Source organism: Rana temporaria, chromosome 4, assembly GCF_905171775.1.
Source record: "Rana temporaria chromosome 4, aRanTem1.1, whole genome shotgun sequence".
NCBI lineage: Eukaryota > Metazoa > Chordata > Amphibia > Anura > Ranidae > Rana > Rana temporaria.
In genome coordinates this window covers 467,929,289-467,948,986 of record NC_053492.1, presented here as the reverse complement: position 1 = coordinate 467,948,986, position 19,698 = coordinate 467,929,289, and the positions used below count along the sequence as shown (strand labels likewise).

Genomic DNA, 19,698 nt, shown 5'->3' with positions numbered 1-19,698 from the left:
ACGTAAGGACTCCTCCCATTGCATCTCAATTGGCAAGACAGTAGTACCAAAACAGTGTCCAACAAAATCTAACCACGTAGACCTACCCAGAGTGTGATGCCAAGATGTAGAGGGAACCACCTTTTCTGTGGCACCAGACAACAGCTGCAGAGAATGATTCTACATTAGGAACCATTTACTAGCCATCTGATAGAGAGCAAGAGTAATCACTCCAAGGACTACCTAGTCCATAGAAACAGATACAGTAGACTTTTTAGGAGCTAAACCCGTACCAGCAGAGAAGAGGGCCATTGGGTTTCTAGTGTGTCCCTGTGCCTTTGAGGAATGGACTCTCTATAGACATAAATGCCCTTAATTCATCTACTGCCATAGATGCTCCAACATTCGGAGTCTTTCAGATTAGAGTTAGGACTACACGATGCAGAGGGACATTGACAAGGAAATGCGGCTTTTATCTATACAGTATTTTTCAAACATTTTCTGGCTAGCTGGTGTGCTGGGAAATACATTTTGTTTGCTGTGTGCATAGCCCTTGCATGTGCACCTTGCTCTAAAAGTTAGTCATAATTTGGGACAGTTGCCATTTTTGTTTAGCATGCTATGGACCTTTCCATCGAGAGAAAATGGTTATCATCTCCTACAGGTGACAGATAATGTTCATCACTAAAACCTGGCAAGGCTCGATCTGGACAGAATTTGCAGTGCCAAAGGCAAGGTTTTAGCCCGTTAGCCTATAAAGGAACTCTCTGCGCCTGAAGAGCAATCTACAACAGGATCTGCAAGGGTGCAAAAACAGCCTCCCATTTGTAGAATTGGGAGAGCACCAAGTTTTTCTAGAGGGCCTAGCCAGTTTCTGCATTTTGGTTTTATACAATGTGTGAGTCAGGCTCTGGGGGCGCCTACTGCATAAGTAGATGAGGGAGAAGGAAGGGACTCAGCTGACCTCTCCTTGGGCCTCCTACATAGAGGAAGGAGTATGCTGTGACCTCCCATTGAGTACTTGACAATGGTATTAACTAGAGGTAGACCGATATGGGTTTTTCTCTGGCCGATGCCGATATTTAGAAATCAGGCCGGCCGATGGCCGATATATGATGCTGATTTTTGCAGCCGATATTTTAGGCCGATTTTTTTTTTTTTTTGGCAGGTGACACTGGCAAGTGGCACCGATTGGCAGGTGGCACCTAATTGGCACTGGCAGGTTGCACTGGATGGCACTAATTGGCACTGGAAGATGGCACTAGCAGATGGCACTGATTGGCAGGTGGCACTGGCAGGCACTAACAGGTGGCACTGGCAAGTGGTACTGGTTGGCATTGATTGGCAGATGGCATTGGCAGGTGGCACTGGATGGCATTGGCAGGTGGCACTGGATGGCACTAGTTAGCATTGGCAGGTGGCACTGATTGGCAGATGGCACTGATTGGCACTGGCAGGTGGCACTAACAGGTGACACTGGCAGATGGCACTGGTTGGCATTGGCAGGTGGCGCTGGATGGCAGGTGGCACTGGATGGTGGCACTGGTGCAAAAAAATGGTGTCACCCCCCCACCAACTAAAGTCCCCTCCCTCAGTAGACCCCCCCCCGGTGCAGACACAAGCCCCCTTAGTGTAGACACAAGCCCCCCCTTAGTGCAGACACAAGCTCCCCCTTAGTGCAAACACAAGCTCCCCCTCACAGACCTCGGACAGCCTTGTGTGTGTCACTCGAGCGCGGGCTCCTCCTCCTCTGTCAGTGTAAACAGAGAGGAGGGCGCCGCCAGGTGTACCAAGATGGCCGCGGCTCCGGAGCTAGGCCGAAGCCGCGGCTCCGGAGCTAGGCCGAAGCCGCGGCCTTTCCTAACGCTATGGCCGCGTCAGCAATTTGCGGCGGATCCGAAAGGGGTGACACGTTCGGATCACCGATCAACGGCGATCCGTTGCACCACTAGCGGGCAAGTGAAATATCAGCCTTTTTTTTATAAAAATCGGCCGATGCCGATTTCTCAAAAATGCCCGAAAATCGCCCGATATATCGGCCGACCTCTAGTATTAACTGTAGATTCAAAGAGACTACATCCCTTGAAAGTCAAATGGCACCAGCTTCCCAGCAGCTCTGCACATCTGAATGGACATCAAACAAATGCCAGAGACAAGTTTAGATACTTGTAACAAGCATAAAGCTCCAGACGTTTGTTCCAATGACTCAATTAAGTAGTGGGTCTACTGGGGCAGTGGAGAGATTCTTTTTGAGGGATCTAACCCATTCTTCAATAGTCTGGCAGATTAAAGTCACTGCCAACACAAGATAGAGGTGGCGGAAATTGCCAGGAGATACCGAATGCTGGTCAATAGAATTCCTTAAAGGTAGTCAAACCCCTTACATGTCTGATAGTTTCCCTTTTAAAGTTAGTCACTGCCACAGTGGGTATAGACTACTCATTTTACTAGGAGGAACAGTTCTGATACACTCTCAGGTGGGGCTCAAAACACTTCAAGGCTCTCAGTTCACAGAGGAATACCTTGAACAGGGTGTGTAGTGAAAGGTCTTTGAAACTGTAGGGGATATACAAAAACCCAAGGCTGGAGACAGCAGGCCGATCCACCAAATGCAGGATAGTACGTACCAGTGGCGGCTGGTGCTCAACATTTTTTGGGGGGGGCGCAAAAAAAAAAAACAATTGCAGCCTCACTGTACCTATCAATTGTCACCACTGTGCCATGCCATCAAATGCAGTCACTGTGCCATCAAAACGCAGCCACCGTGCCATCAAAAACAGCCACTGTGGCATGCCATCAAAACGCAGCCACCATGCCATACCATCAAACACAGCTACTGTGCCATCAATTGTCACCACTATGCCACCAAACACAGCCCCCAATTGTTGCCACTGTGCCCCCAATTGTCACCACTGTGCCATCAATTGTCGCCACTGTGCCACCAATTGTAGCCACTGTGCCCCCAATTGTTGCCACTGTGCCCCCACTTGTAGCCACTGTGCCCAGTAACCCCCCCCCCCCCCCCGGCACTTACCTTTTTGGCTTCTACGTCCCTCGACCTGCCCTCGATGACGCTTCAGCCAATCAGGTTACCTGATTGGCTGAGACGCCTGTCAGTCTTATCCTCGGACGTACGGCCAGTACGCCCCGAGGATGAGCTTCAGGAAGCCGACTACAGCCTCAGGGCTGTACTCGGACAGCCTATCAGGGCCGCTGGCCCTGATAGGCACTTCCACACAGCCAGTCAGCTGCCGCTATTCAGCTGACCGGCGCTCAATGTACGGCCAGCTGAATAGTGGGCGGCAGCGGCGAAAATATACAGATTCATACAGTGTATGAATCTGTAAATTTTACTGGCTGTGAGCGAGCCAGAGGGGGCGGCGCTCCTGCGTCCCTATGGACGCACCGCCACTGGTACGTACAGCATCAACAAGGGGCGAAACGACCTTTTGTAATTCTGAGGTAACCGCAGGAGACCATTACATCTCTGCTGGTCTATTAGAGATAGACTATGATGGTCTAAGCAAGAGATGGTCACTGAAACCGATACCCCTGCCTGTTCTAAGAGCATGCTTATAGGTTCTGCTGTCAGTACCTGTGAGGATCTGGGAGAATTAGACCAAGGCCTAAGCCTCACTTACCACAGTTAAAGAAGACTCCAAAAATGTTGACCTTGAGTACATTTCAAACATCAGAACCCCTTTAGATGGAATTGAGTATATGCCCCCAGAACTACTGGAGTATAGATTAGGGTCACCTGTAGCAGCGGGACTGTCCTTCTTTTGGGACCATGAACAAACAACGTTGCGAACACATGGCAGAAATGCAACTATGCCCAAACGGTAAGGCAAATCCTCAGGAGCTTACAAACCGAGGCCGCTGATGCGGATTAAAGTCAGATGGCTGGAGGTGACTGTAGAAACGGACCAAAGATCGGAGTTCCACGTGGTGCTTTCCAAGGCAGGATGATGCTTGCTCCATGCTGAATTGAGGGAAAGAGCATGGAGCACATATGAGCAACCCATCGCCTAGTGGATTTTAAATGATCAATCTCTCAGAGATAACCCTTTCCACAGTAAACCAGCAGAAACAGGAGATTTGAAAAGCACCCAGTGGTGCATATAGAAAGGCAGCTCCCCAAGTCAAGTCCAATTTGCCTACTAAACAGAGTGAGTCTTCAGGGACAGAGCAACCACTAAGGCAATGCCACTGGCAATGGACCCGGAAAGCACACAGAGGCTAACTTTTACAGGCATGTCCAGACAGAGGGTGAGAGCTTCTTTCCATGTTAAAGTGGAGGTTCACCCGGAAATAACGTTTTTTAAACTTAGATTCCTGCTCATTTTGTCTAGGGGATTCGGCTAGTTGTTTTAAAAACGAAGCTGTACTTACCGTTGTAGAGAGCGATCTTCTCCGCCGCTTCCGGGTATGGGCTGCGGGACTGGGCGTTCCTATTTTGATTGACAGTCTTCCGACGGTCTCATCCATCGCGTCACGATTTTCCGAAAGTAGCCAAACGTCGGTGCGCAGGCGCAGTATAGAGCCGCACCGACGTTCGGCTACTCGTGACGCGATGGATGCGACCGTCGGAAGACAATCAAAATAGGAACGCCCAGTCCCGAAGACCATACCCGGAAGCGGCGGAGAAGATCGCTCTCTACAACGGTAAGTACAGCTTCGATTTTAAAACAACTAGCCGATTCCCCTAGACAAAATGAGCATCAATCTAAGGGTAAAAATGTATTTATGGGTGAACTCCCACTTTAAGAGGCAGATGACTGGTTGCTAGGACTGCCCTGCAACAAATTGCCTGCCTCTTAACATGAAAAGATGGGCAGCTCTCGCCCTCTGTCCGGACATGGTGTGTATTCTCCCTACTACCTGCTGTGTAAGAATAAATGCAGGGGCAGCGGCTGGGGTCGAAAGGATAATACAATCAAGTCTGTTAAGTGGTGGAGCCGCGGTCCAAAGAGGACCGTCAGTGAGGGACATGAGAATGCCTAAACATTTGTAATTCCAACAATATTCTGGGGCGAAGTGGTGCATTATCTGACAGAAATGCAGGGGTGCCAATATTTTTGGCCATGACTGTAAAGCAGTGGTCATCAACCCTGTCCTCGGGGCCCGCCAACAGCCCAGGTTTTATGCATTATATCCTTGGGGAGATGCAGACTAGAATACTGCAATCACTGAGCAGCAAATTATATCACCTGTGATGTATTTCAGTTATCTTGAAAACCTGACCTGTTAGTGGGCCCTAAAGACAGGGTTGGTGACCACTGCTGTAAAAAGTTAGAGCCGGTTCACACAGGGGCGACCTGGGATCCGACTTGAAGTTGCCCCAAGTCATGTGGTTGAGAAAATCAATGGAAGTGAATGGAGTTGTCTTAATACACACTACTGAAGTCGCTCCGTCTTCAGAAAAGGTTCCTGTACTACTTCAATCCGACTTCTAGGCAACTTGTACCCATTGATTTCAATGGAAGTTGCCTCAGAAGTCTGATCACTGTCTTAACTGAAGCAACTTTACAGGAAGAGAGCATACATTTCTCAGGCAAACCCCTCCCACATAGCGGATTGTTATTTGATTGGCCACTGGAAAGCCTCCTGTCCTGGAGGCAACTTGAAGTTGCCTTGTAGAGCCGGTGATCTGCCGTGCTGGTTCCAGCTATCGTGGAAGTTCCAGCGCATGCGCAAACTGATGTGCTGAGATGGTTCCAGCTATCGGAAAAAGTTCCTTCAAGGACTGCGCAGGTGCAAACTTGCTGACTGAAATCCCCGACTGGCGGCCAGCATCCAGGGCGACGTGGATTTCGAGGTAAGTGGCCAGCCGGCCTCACGTCCGAGCGCTTGCTCGGCCTCCTGGCTCTATTTTTAACATCCTCCAATCCACGGGGATGTTAACTACTTGCCGACCGCCCACCGCCATTATACGTCCTCACTTTAGAGATGAATATCTCGGTAACGGCAGCAGCTGCTGCCACAATCGAGATATTCATCTCTTCTGTGGGCGGCCGTGTTAACGATAATGGCGGTCTCCGCGGCGAATTCGCCGTTATCGGTGGCGGGAGAGGGGCCCCCCCCTCCCGCCGCTTTCCCGCGCCCTCCGCCGCTTACCGGAGCCGTCGGTAGCGGCGGAGGAGATCGCGACCATCCGGCAGCTGAGCGGGGACGAGACTGAAGGAAAAATCTCCTTCGCCCGTCCCCATAGCTCCGCTGGGCGGAAGTGACGTCAAAACGTCAGTCCCGCCCAGCGTCTTAAAGAAACATTTTTTTTTTTGGTCATTTGAAAAAATGACATTTCCAAATTTTTTTTTTTTTTTGCATTTAAGCCCAAATATGAGATCTGAGGTCTTTTTGACCCCAGATCTCATATTTAAGAGAACCTGTCATGCTTTTTTCTATTACAAGGGATGTTTACATTCCTTGTAATAGGAATAAAAGTGATAATTTTTTTTTTTCAGTGTTAAAAATTCTAAAACAAATAAAAATAAATGCGAAAAGCAAAAAAAATTTTTTTTAAAGCGCCCCGTCCCGACGAGCTCGCGCGTAGAAGCGAACGTATACGCGAGTAGCGCCGACATATGAAAACGGTATTCAAACCACACAAGTGAGGTATCGCCGCGATCGTTAGAGCGAGAGCATTAATTTTAGCCCTAGGCCTACTCTGTAACTCAAAAAATGCAACCTGTAGAATTTTTTAAACGTCGCCTATCAAGATTTTTAAGGGTAAAAGTTTGACGCCATGCCACGAGCGGGCGCAATTTTTAAGCGTGACATGTTGGGTATCATTTTACTCGGCGTAACATTATCTTTCACAATATATAAAAAAATTGGGCCAAATTTATTGTTGTCTTATTTTTTCATTTAAAAAAGTGAATTTTTTCCAAAAAAAGTGCGCTTGTAAGACCGCTGCGCAAATACGGTGTGACAAAAAGTATTGCAATGACTTCCATTTTATTCTCTAGGGTGTTAGAAAAAAAAAATATATAATGTTTGGGGGTTTTAAGTAATTTTCTAGCAAAAAAAAAATGGTTTTGTCTCGTAAACACCGACTCTGAAAAACAGGCCCGGGGCTAAAGTGGTTAAAGAATGAGCCTGGATGCCGGGCGAGGTTCGGAGATTTCCGTCGGGAAATTTGCGCCTGCGCAGTCAGTGAAGGAACTTCCCCGTTAGGGGAACATTGAGAACAAGTCATCGGTTCACACAGGGGCAACACGACTTTGGGAGGCAACTTGGACTCAACAGGCAACTTACAAGGCAACTTCAAGTCGCCTCCAGGACAGGAGGCTTTCCAGTGGCCAATCAAACAACAATCCGCTATGTGGGAGGGGTTTGCCTGAGAAATGTATGCTCTCTTCCTGTAAAGTTGCTTCAGTTAAGACAGTGATCAGACTTCTGAGGCAACTTCCATTGAAATCAATGGGTACAAGTTGCCTAGAAGTCGGATTGAAGTAGTACAGGAACCTTTTCTGAAGTCGGAGCAACTTCTGTAGGGTGTATTAAGACAGTTCCATTCACTTCCATTGATTTTCTCAACCACACGACTTGGGGCAACTTCAAGTCGGATCCCAGGTCGCCCCTGTGTGAACCGCCTCTCTGGCCTTAAGAATACCCAATTTGCACCCTGTGAACACACACAGGACCCATCTCACACATTGGCCACTAATATGTCTGCCGTCACTGAGCAATACACCCATGCGAGAAGCCATAATTCTTTGTCCCATAGGACACATGCTTCCTTCTTTTCTTCTAGTCTGTGAGTCAGGGACTGGCAGCTCAGCCCGGGGTACTCTTTGTCACAGGTTCTCTTTGCTTCCTGGCTGTGATCAGTCACAGAACCCACCACCAATAGAGGGAACGCCCAGGCGGCGCCCACATTCCGGACTCACTGATGACGACACTTTACTTTTAAAATAGTTTAATTCTCATTGGAAAATAGACATTAGCTCTGAAAACATGTCAGAAAATAAATCTAGGTGAGGTTAACAGTCTTAGATCAGAAGGACGCAGAGACATTAGACGCTCAGTGACGGTAATACTGCGGCGGGTACAAAAATATAGATAAACGTCTCTATGGTGTCATGGCGGAGCAAATCTCTCCCACACGGAACAGGGTGGCGTGTCCGAGGAATGCAGGACGTGTGCAGACGGGTGTGGGTGAGATGGGCATCGTCCGACAGAGAATACAAACCAAAGCTGAAAAAAGACGACGGCACATTGCTCTGATGAAATTTCACCGGTAGAATTTCAACACCACAAAGACAAAAAAAGAAATTATTAATATATAAAGACGAAAAAGAAAACGAAACCACAAGAAAACAGATGATACATTGCAGGATGGACTGCCGGCTCGGTCAACTCTGTAGCTTCAATGGAGGTGGGTCTTGTGGGGTGATGGGGGGAAGGTTTCTGGTTTTTGAAGGCTCTGCCTTTTCATGGAGATTATCGTCTGCTAACCAATAATAGATATACCCTACCAGCCCACGAGGGAAGACTGGCCCCCTAAAACAGGACGCGACTTACCGATGTTAGGTGGAGGGTGATTGGCTCCACTGATGATTACTAATTCCAACACAAATCCCTACACTGGGTGCGGATGTCCTACCTGGTACACAGGAAAACCACCATAACTTTCTAAATAAAATATTAGAATGGTGGGATCCTCCTTAACTTACCGTCAAAGCACCATCCCATCAATCTAAACCAGGGTTCACCAAACCACTTAAGCAAAGGGCCAGTTTACTGTCCTTCAGACTTTTGGGGGCCGAACTGTGGCCACTGGGAGTAGAAACTGTCCTGGCTCAGTGGGAGTAAATCCATTCCATCCCCTAATACATATGTACTAGGGGAAGGAATAGCACCCCACTGATGGTGTCAGTGGGAGAAATCGTACCCCATCTTTCACGTCAGTGGGAGAAGAGTGTCCCATTGTTGATTTCAGTGAGAGAAAAAGTACCCCCATTGTTGATGTCAGTAGCAGGAATATGCCCCAATCGTTGGTGTCAGTGGGAGGAATAGTGTACCAAGGACCACCCCATTGATGTCAGTAGCAGGAATATGCCCCATCGTTGGTGTCAGTGGGAGGAATAGTGTACCAAGGACCAGATAAAGGCACACAAAAGGGCCACACCCGGCTCTCCGCTGTATGGAGACCACTGATCTAAACATTGCAATATACTACCCGCTCTCTCATGTAAAGAGGATCGGAGGAAAAGGAGTCAAAAGCGGGACTTTCAGTGTGCCAAAAGGAGAATACACTACAAATTAGGGTTGTCCCGATACCACTTTTTTAAGACCGAGTACAAGTACCGATACTTTTTTTTCAAGTACTCGCCGATACCGATTACCGATACTTTTTTTTAATCTAATGTGACAGCAGCACATGTGTTAGTAGTTTTTTTTTTTTTTTTTTTAATTTTTAACAATTTGTTTTTAATTTTTTTTATTTATAATGCTTTCTTTTTTTTTAAGGGGGGGGGGGGTGGACCGTGTCAGTGTGTTTTTTCTTTTATTTTTTTATTATTTTCCACAATAATTTTTTTTTTTTTATTCTTTATTTCTTTTTTTTCAGCCCTGTTGGGGGGCTTTGGTGAGATATCAGGGGTCTTAACAGACCTCTGACATCTCCCCTATGAGACAGAGAAAGGGACTAGGGACACATGTTCCCCAGTCCCTTTCTCAGCAGCATCAGCTGCGCTGAAAATGAATGGAGTGAAGACAGAGTCTTCTCTTCATTCATAAACTGAAACATTGTAATCACAGTTTACGATGTTTCAGTTATGTGAATGTTCCATTCGGAGAAGTAAGGAGCTGGATTTACCGGCTCCTACCCCGCTCTCCATCCTGACAGTTCCAGGGGGTGGAGGAGGAGCATGGAAGGGGAGAGAAACATGGCGGGATACACGGAGGAATACACGGCGGGAATAAATGGAGGAATACACTATATATCGGTGATTGCTGCCTGTAACTTCCCCATGCACTGATCACCCCTGACAGTACAAGTATGGGGTGAAGCATCGGGAGCATTTGCCCGAGTACAAGTACTCAGGCAAATGCTTGGTATCGGTCCCGATACCGATACTAGTATCGGATTTGGGACAACCCTACTACAAATTTGATAAAAACATCTTACAAATCTTTATTACATAGTTAAAGCGGAGGTTCACCCATGGAGAACACATTTTCCCCTTAGCTTCATGCTCATTTTGTCTAGGGGAATCGGCTAGTTGTTTTAAAATATGATCCGTACTTACCCGTTTACGAGATGCATCCTCTCCGTCGCTTCCGGGTATGGGCTGCGGGACTGGGCGTTCCTATTTTGATTGACAGTCTTCCGAGAGGCTTCCGACGGTCGCATCCATCGCGTCACGATTTTCCGAAAGAAGCCGAACGTCGGTGCGCAGGCGCAGTATAGAGCCGCACCGACGTTCGGCTTCTTTCGGCTACTAGTGACGCGATGGATGCGACCGTCGGAAGCCTCTCGGAAGACTGTCAATCAAGAAGGAACGCCCGCTCCCGAAGACCCATACCCGGAAGCGACGGAGAAGATGCATCTCGAAAACGGTAAGTACGGCTCATATTTTAAAACAAATAGCCGATTCCCCTAGACAAAACGAGCATTAATCTAAGGGGAAAATAGAAAAAAAAAATACAAATGGGTGAACTCCTGCTTTAAAACATAATAAAAAAAAAAAACACAGAGTAGTGTAGTCAGACTGCCACATAGATTTTGATAACTTGGTGCATGAATCAAGTTCCCCAAATGAAGTAATGGGTTGACAGGTTTCGCAGTAACACTTACTTCTTCAGGACCCACGTCTTTTGGATGCAACCAATATATCTCTAAGAATATATAAAAAAAAATATATACCAACAATCACACGTGGAAAAGAAATTTATCAAAACAACATGATTTTGATTTTTTGAATACATTTTGTTTTGATAAATATATTTTCTATGCGGATTGTTAAAGAATTTTTGTATGTTTCATAACCGCTCAAGGACCGCCCACGCCATACATACATTGGCAGAATGGCACAGACAGGCATTATCACGTACCTGTACGTGTCCCTTTAAATGCCTGCTGTGTGGTCGCAAGCCGCCTTCCCCGTGAGTCGGGCCGCGGGTCCCGCAGACTCGATCACCGCGGGGATCCCAGCGATCGTCTCACGGAGGTAAACGCTATCATTTTTGCGCATACGCCTATTGCGATTTTTTTACCAAAAATATTTCTCCTACATATGTATCGGTCTAATCTGAGAAAAAAAAATATTTTTATATATATATATATTTTTGGGGGATATTTATTATAGCAAAAAAGTAAAAAATTTAGATTTTTTTTCAAAATTGTCGCTCTATTTATGTTTAAAGCGCAAAAAATAAAAACCGCAGAGGTGATCAAACACCACCAAAAGAAAGCTCTATTTGTGGGGGAAAAAAGGACGCCAATTTTGTTTGGGAGCCACGCCGCACGACCGCGCAATTGTCTGTTAAAGCGACGCAGTGCCGAATTGTAAAAACCCCTTGGGTCATTTAGCAGCATATTGGTCCAGTCCTTAAGATGCCGCAGTGGGGGATATAATTTCTTTATAGAGCAAGTTGGGCCACAGTATAGTTAATTCATTTTTGGAACTTGATTCGTGCACCAAGTTATCAAAATCTACGTAGAAGTTTGACTACTGTGTGATTTTTATTATTTTTTACCTATATAGTAAAGATTTGCAAGAGTTTTTTTTTAATCAAATTTGTAGTGTGTATCCTCCCTGTGGCATACTGAAAGTCTTACTTTTGACTCCCCTTCTTCACATGAGGAGAGAGATTGGTAGTATATTGCAATACTATCCAAATCTTTTCTTCTCTGAGCTCCATAATGGCAGGAACCCTCGGCGCCATGCATAGAAAGGGACTGAAAATTAACCAGTAAGATTAATGAGCTTGGACAACACGCAGCGTGTAAAAGTGGATCTACAAGAAGGTGTAGAAGACCAGGAAATGAAGGACAACGTAGAGATCATCTACAGCAGTGGTCTCCAAACTGTGGCCCTTTGCTTGCTTTTATCTGGCCCTTGGGGCACCATTTGATCCACTGATGCGAACAATTAGAGCTGCGGCCAAAATGAGAATCACGATTTTTTTTGCTTAGAATGAAGATCATGATTCTCTCACAATTCTCACGGCGTAAAATCTTTTACATTTATACAAAAAAAAAAAAAAAAAAATGGGCTAACTTTACTGGCTATTTTTTTTTTAAATTCATTAACCACTTACCCCCCGGACCATATTGCTGCCCAAAGACCTTTTTGCGATTCGGGACTGCGTCGCTTTAACAGACAATTGCGCGGTCGTGCGACGTGGCTCCCAAACAAAATTGGCGTCCTTTTTTTCCCACAAATAGAGCTTTCTTTTGGTGGTATTTGATCACCTCTGCGGTTTTTATTTTTTGCGCTATAAACAAAAATATAGCCACAATTTTGAAAAAAAATTATATTTTTTACTTTTTGCCATAATAAATATCCCCCAAAAATATATAAAAAAACATTTTTTTTCCTCAGTTTAGGCCGATACGTATTCTTCTATATATTTTTCGTAAAAAAAAAACGCGTTAATTGATTGGTTTGCGCAAAAGTTATAGCGTTTACAAAATAGGGGGTATTTTTATGGCATTTTTATTATTTTTTTTTACTAGTAATGGCGGCGATCAGCGATTTTTTTTCGGTACTGCGACATTATGGCGGACACTTCGGACACTTTTGACACATTTTTGGGACCATTGGCATTTTTATAGCGATCAGTGCTATAAAAATGCATTGGATTACTATAAAAATGCCACTGGCAGTGAAGGGGTTAACACTAGGGGGCGGGGAAGGGCTTAAGTATGTCCCTGGGTGTGTTCTTACTGTGGGGGGGAGTGGCCTCACTAGGGGAAATGACTGATCCTCTGTTCATACATTGTATGAACAGAAGATCAGCATTTCCCCCGCTGACAGGACTGTAACGAGCGATCGCGTGTGCCCGGCGGCGATCGCGCCCGCCGGGCACACGCACGGGAGTCGGGGGCGAGCGGGGGGGGGGGCGCGTGCGTATAGCTACGGGCTCTCGCCCAGCAGAGCCGACCTGCCGCCGTAGAATGACGGCGGCTGGTCGGCAAGCAGTTAAAGTAATTTTTTCCCAAAAAAATTGCATTTAAAAATATTGCAACAACCGCCATTTTATTCTCTAGGGTCTCTACTAAAAAAATATATAAGGTTTGGGGGGTACTAAGTAATTTTCTAGCAAAAAAAATAATGATTTTAACTTGAAAAGAGCGGTCAGAAAAAGGTTTGGTGTTTAAGTGGTTAAACGTTCCTAATTTACATACAGAAGTTTATTCCTTTGATGTAAAAGTCAATGTGATACAATGTTTAGACTTAACTTTCCACTGATAAAGAATGTTTTCAAAACTTGGCAGGCTGCCCAGACTTTGACTTTTGGCTGAGAGCAGAGAGGAAATTCTTTTCATGTCAAAGATCATGAAATCAAAAATAGATGGTAATTCAAGTATATGCGCCCTCCTGATTACCACCGCCGCGCTATAGAGGATAGACAAACAGAGATCTCCTAGCTGCTGTTTTAAACAAAATAAATGTGAAAACAATGTGTATATAATGATTGTGTGATTGAACTTACAAAAATATATATACTAAACAGCGCTCACGTGTGTGATAAACATACACATAAATATAAATGTGGTGACAAATAAATATTGTTTAAATGTCCAAAAAAACTAAGTAGATGAACCCTTGAAGTAAGTTTCCTTATGTTTGGTTGCCATGGGCTGTATTTTACATATCATCCTAGTCATTTGCACTGCAGTACATTTCAGTTAAGGATCTCAAACATCAGACATTAAACACAGTAGTATCTCCACTCCCGGCCGAGAGCAGAGACGACGTCACCAACAGCTCACCTCCCTCACACGTATCGTGGCTGTGCACGCCACTTAATCATAGGGTCCTTAACTGAAATGTACTGCAGTGCAAATGACTAGGATGATATGTAAAATGCAGCCCATGGCAACCAAACATAAGGAAACTTACTGAAGTATAATGATTTGAATTTATTTTCTTTACCACCAGCGGAGCCAATCCAATCACTGTGGTTTTTTCGAGTTCGATTTTAATTTGGAAATTTTATATTTGATTTTGGAAAATCTTTTATGCTGTTTTTGCCGAAACACGAGAGTGCTAGGCAAATCGTTCTGGTGAGTGACCATTTTGATGGGTGGAGGATTCACTGATCACTTCTGGTGTGGTGGAAGATGTTGAAGATTACAAGATTTTTTTCACCATACACATTGTTTTCACAAAGATCATGAAACCCTGTGTCAAGAATCGCAACTGAAAAAGATCGCGATAACGATTCTTGATGATTAATCATGCAGCTCTACCAACAATGGGCCATAATCCCTCCCAATGACGGGGTCCAATTTCTCCCAAAGACGCCAACGATGGGGCCCAATTCCTCCCATTGGCACCAACATTGGGACCCAATGATACCAGTGATAGGGCCCAATTTCTCCCAATGACATCAACAATGGGGCACAATTGCTTCCACTGACACCACACATGGGGCATTGTTTTTTCCCACTGACATCAGGACCTTTTCTAAGCCCAGTGCTCAGAGTCCGGCCCCCCCTAACGTCTGAAGGACCGTAAACTGGCTCTTTTGTTTAGAAGGTTTGGAGACCCCTGATCGACAGCTTTCAACAATCGATCGCACACCCCCAGTAATGAGGATCCACCTCGGGCAAAATGGTTTTACCTAGGGTTGTCCCGATACCTATACCAAGTACTCCCGCAAATACCCCCAATGCCTAAATAGAATAGTTGACCCAACCACCCCCCCCCCCGCCGCAACGAATGCCGCCGCCGACCCCGTCGCATACCGCAACAACGCCGCCGCCGCATGGTTAAACAGCGTGCGGGGAACATCACAGCTTTCATTTGAATAGCTGTAGTGTTCCCGCTGCGCCGCGTATAGACACTCCCCCTTGCTCGGGATTGGACAGATCCGTCCAATCCCGAGCAAGGGGGAGTGTCTATACGCGGCGCAGCGGGAACACTACAGCTATTCAAATGAAAGCTGTGATGTTCCCTGCACGCCGTTTAACCATGCGGCGGCGGCATCTAGGTATGGGGGGACATGGCTGGATATAGGGGGGACATGGCTGCATATGTGGGGGGACATGGCTGCATATGTGGGGGGACATGGCTGCATATGTGGGGGGACATGGCTGCATATGTGGGGGGACATGGCTGCATATGTGGGGGGACATGGCTGCATTTATGGGGGGACATGGCTGCATTTATGGGGGGACATGGCTGCATTTGGGGACACATTTAAAAATAAGTATCGGTATTCGGTACTTGGGAAAAAAAGTATCGGTACTCGTACTCAGTCCTAAAAAAGTGGATTTCATTGGAGATGACAGTTCTGGAAGCTGCTTGTTTACAGCACTCTGTGTAACGCCCACAAAAAAAAGGTTCTGCGTGAAATAAGCGACATCTGTCCGATGTCGCATCTGAAACGTCGACGCAAACCGTCCACTTTCGTAGCGGAGGAATCTCTGGAAAAGCCAACTTTAGGCCTGAAAGCTTTGTGTAACAGCAACGGCTGCCTCTTCTACAGCTTCTCCCTGATCATCGAGGATAAATAGCTCCAGTCTTGTGGGCCAGATTAACATCATGGGCCTGGAGGATTTTTTTTTTGTTTGTTTTTTAGACTTCATTTTTTATTAACCACTTAAGGACCGCCTAACGCCGATATACGTCGGCAGAATGGCACGGCTGGGCACAATCACGTACCTGTACGTGATTGTATAATGCCCAGCTGTGGGTCGCGCGCCGCGCACCCGCGACCCGGTCCAAAGCTCTGTGGCCACTGGAATCGCAGACCCGATCGCGGCAGGAGTCCCGTGATCGGTCCCCGGAGCTGAAGAACGGGGAGAGGTGTGTGTTAACACAGCTTCCCCGTTCTTCACTGTGGCGCCGTCATCGATCGTGTGTTCCCTTATATAGGGAATCACAATCGATGACGTCACACCTACAGCCACACCCCCCTACAGTTAGAAACACAGATGAGGTCACACATAACCCCATTAGCGCCCCCTTGTGGTTAACTCCCAAACTGCAACTGTCATTTTCACAGTAAACAATGCATTTTAAAATGCATTTTTTGCTGTGAAAATTACAATGTTCCCAAAAACGTGTCAAAATTGTCCGAAGTGTCCGCCATAATGTCGCGGTCACGAAAAAAAAAATCGCTGATCGCTGCCATTAGTAGTAAAAAATTTTTTTAATAAAAATGCAATAAAACTATCCCCTATTTTGTAAACGCTATAAATGTTGCGCAAACCAATCGATAAACGCTTATTGCGATTTTTTTTACCAAAAATAGGTAGAAGAATACGTATCGGCCTAAACTGAGAAAAAAATGTTTTTTTATATATTTTTGGGGGATATTTATTATAGCAACAAGTAAAAAATATTGCATTTTTTTCAAAATTGTCGCTCTCTTTTTGTTTATAGCGCAAAAAATAAAAACCGCAGAGGTGAGCAAATACCACCAAAAGAAAGCTCTATTTGTGGGAAAAAAAGGACGCCAATTTTGTTTGGGAGCCACGTCGCACGACCGCGCAATTGTCAGTTAAAGCGACGCAGTGCCGAATCACAAAAAGGGGCCTGGTTCTTTAGCTTCATTTTGGTCCGGGTCTTAAGTGGTTAAAGAAAAAAAAGAAGTAGAGCCCAATTCACACCGCCCAGAAGCGCCCAAGTGAGGTCTAAGAACTGGCCATGTTACCTACAGCAAATCCCGTGCTTCTTTTTCATATGTGCTGAAGAAGCAGAAAGGCAATGTGACTGCACTGAACAAGAACCGTTCCTAATTCAGACACCAATACATGAGATGTAGTACAGTGATTTGTGCAGATATATGTTAGTAGGTACTCTGCTCAGATCCACAGCATCCCCTTTCCCCCCCCCCCCATCCCAAAATTATAAAGGGTCACAGAGCTTCTCTCCATATCTTAATGCGTTGTGGTCACAGGATCCACATTCAGGTGTAATACACTGCCTGTTTGTCTCATTAGCGCCTCACCTTGCCACCCCCAAAGCACACACCCATATCTCTAGGGTCCCTTCCAACTATGGGGCAGAACCACCTAATAGAACCTGGCAGAGGAGAACGCCTACTTCCTCCTGTTTGAATGGCCCTGTCTTCTTACGACACCTCCAGGGAAACCCACCTCCAGTAGTGCATACATGAAATGGATGCAAGACACACAGATGACCAGAGCAAGCCCAGAAAGGTGACAAAGCTCTAGGCCTGATCTTCTGCATATAACGTAAGGCGAGGACGTGGCCCGCATACACGGAGCTTCACCTCTAGTTCAATAAGTTCCCCTGTTCCTGCGCCCGTGTCAGGCTATCCTTGCGGTGCAGGTGATGTACGCCCATCCTTTTTGGGCTGCGGTGTGGGCGGCCGCTCGGAGGTTTCTCCAAAAAGGTCTCTGGCTCTGGTTCTAGGTGGATCTCCTGGACCTGATCTTCTAGTTCTTGTTCTTCCTCTATGTCCTCGGAGATGACTGGTGGCTCCTCCACATCCTCTTCTTCCATCCCCCCAGAGAGAAGGTCCAGCGCCTCCTCCCTAGAGAAGTCCTTGCCATACTCATTGGGCAGGTGACCCCTCTTTGTGCCGGAGCTCTCCACATCCAAGCTAGACTCCCGGCTGCTGAGCCAGCTGTTACCGGATGACTCTCGCTCGGAGAAAACTTGAGCTGCGAGGCTCAGTTCCTGCATAGAGCGACTAAATCTCTGCTGTAACTCAATGGCGGTGTCCCGATTGAAGGATGTGCGATGGGCCAAGGACCCATCTGTGGTAGGGGCCGCTTTATCCACAAACATCCTCTGCCAGTTGGCCAACATGTCCTCCTCAGAGCTAGCAGAACTAGGGGCAGCACTGCTTAGCGGGGAGCGCGCAGGGTTATCAGCGCTCCGTGCACGCTGCGGGTAGCTGCCTGAAGATGCCGGGCTGTTGGGTACGGTACGATGCCTGTCTGGGCTCCCATTCTCACCTTGCACGAGGCTGAGGGAAATGGCTTGCCGCGTGGCATAGGTACAGTTGGGTAGTGGACTGTTCTTGGGGATCCGAACTTTCTCATCTGAGAACTCTATTACCTTACGGCCTGGGTACATGGGGTGCGGGGGCGGAGGGGTAGGGTAGGGACTTAGTTTTTCAAAAGTTGCCACATCTTCACCTCCGCTGTCCTCGCTCCCCTGTTTCTGCAGAACGCCATTTTGCTGCTGACCAGAACCACTCATATCAACGTGGACAAAGACATCCTCAGCTGTAGGACCGCTACCGCTGCTGGACGTGGCCGAATTCAGAATGAGCGACTCCGGTTTCTCCAAAACACGTGCAATCACAGAAGTGGGCACCACATCGGATTGTGAGAGGACCAGTGGAGGGGTATCTTGTCCTGATCCAGGAGAGGAAGTAGAGCTTTGCAGATGTTTGCTAACCATGTCCTGAAGCTTGTACGGTAACTGTGGGAGACACAGACAAGGGATGACACACCTATACACTGATCAAAGCTGCACCCCCAATTCATGCCTTAAATCACGACAATTATCTACCCCATCATCATACGAACTTACAGCCTAACCTCACCAAAATCCCCTCATCATATGTAACCTACACACTAACCTCACCATAATCCCCTTACTATTAGGGTTGTCCCGATACCGATACCGAGTATTTGCGGGAGTACTTGTACTCCCGCAAATGCCCCCGATGCCAGATTCGATACCCGGAAGTCGGCGGACGGAGAGGGGGCGGAGCCAGCGGGGTAGCGTGGACGGCGCCGGGTGCATAATTTTAGGAGGAGGCAGGTGTGTGTCACTGCTGCATCCATCCCTCTAATGTTCCTGTGTCCCTGTGAATGGGGCGGGCGGGGCTATCCGTGATCACGGCGGGGCTGGCCAATCCGTGATCACGGCGGGACGAGGCTAGCCTATCTGCAATCACGGCGGGGCTGGTCCCGCCTCCCTCTAGCGTCCGGACGATATGCTGAATGGGGCGGGGCTATCCGTGATCACGGCGGGGCTGGCCAATCCGTGATCACGGCGGGACAAGGCTAGCCTATCGGCGATCACGGCGGGGCTGGTCCCGCCTCCCTCTCCGGACGATATGCTGTTCTACCATGCTCTAGGCTCCCCCTCTGCTCAAGACACCATCTCTTCACCTCCTCCAGGCTGATGGAACACACAAGTTGCAGGTAAGACTGTCAGCCAGAGAGAGAGGTTAGAGTAGTTTAGACAAGTCAGTATATAGTGCAGTGGTCAGTAGTGCCATCCATCCGTGCCCCCGTCAGTGCCCCCCTGTCAGTGCCATCCATCCGTGCCCCCCACCCGTCAGCGCCACCAACCCGTCAGCGCCAACCACCCGTCAGCGCCAACCACCCGTCAGCGCCACCCTGTCAGCGCCATCCATCCGTCAGTGCCCCCCTGTCATGCCCATTATTAAAATTGTCACATGACATTAAAAAAAAGTATCGGTATTCGGTATCGGCGAGTACATGAAAAAAAGTATCTGTACTTGTACTCGGTCCTAAAAAAGTGGTATCGGGACAACCCTACTTACTATACAAACCTACAGCCTAACCACTTCACAATCCCCTTA

The 19,698-nt window shown here is 47.1% G+C and overlaps 1 protein-coding gene across 2 annotated transcripts in view; it reads right to left on the bottom strand.

Annotated features, from left to right (window-relative positions):
• Positions 1-17,050: 17,050 nt before the first annotated feature.
• Positions 17,051-19,698, bottom strand: part of TJAP1 (tight junction associated protein 1) — a 60,760-nt gene continuing 58,112 nt past the window's right edge. For both annotated transcript variants that reach the window (XM_040351745.1, XM_040351744.1), the window contains one exon: positions 17,051-18,563. In XM_040351745.1, coding sequence (XP_040207679.1) covers positions 17,403-18,563 — 1,161 coding nt within the window. In that variant the 3' untranslated portion in view covers positions 17,051-17,402. The remainder of the gene's footprint in view (positions 18,564-19,698) is intronic.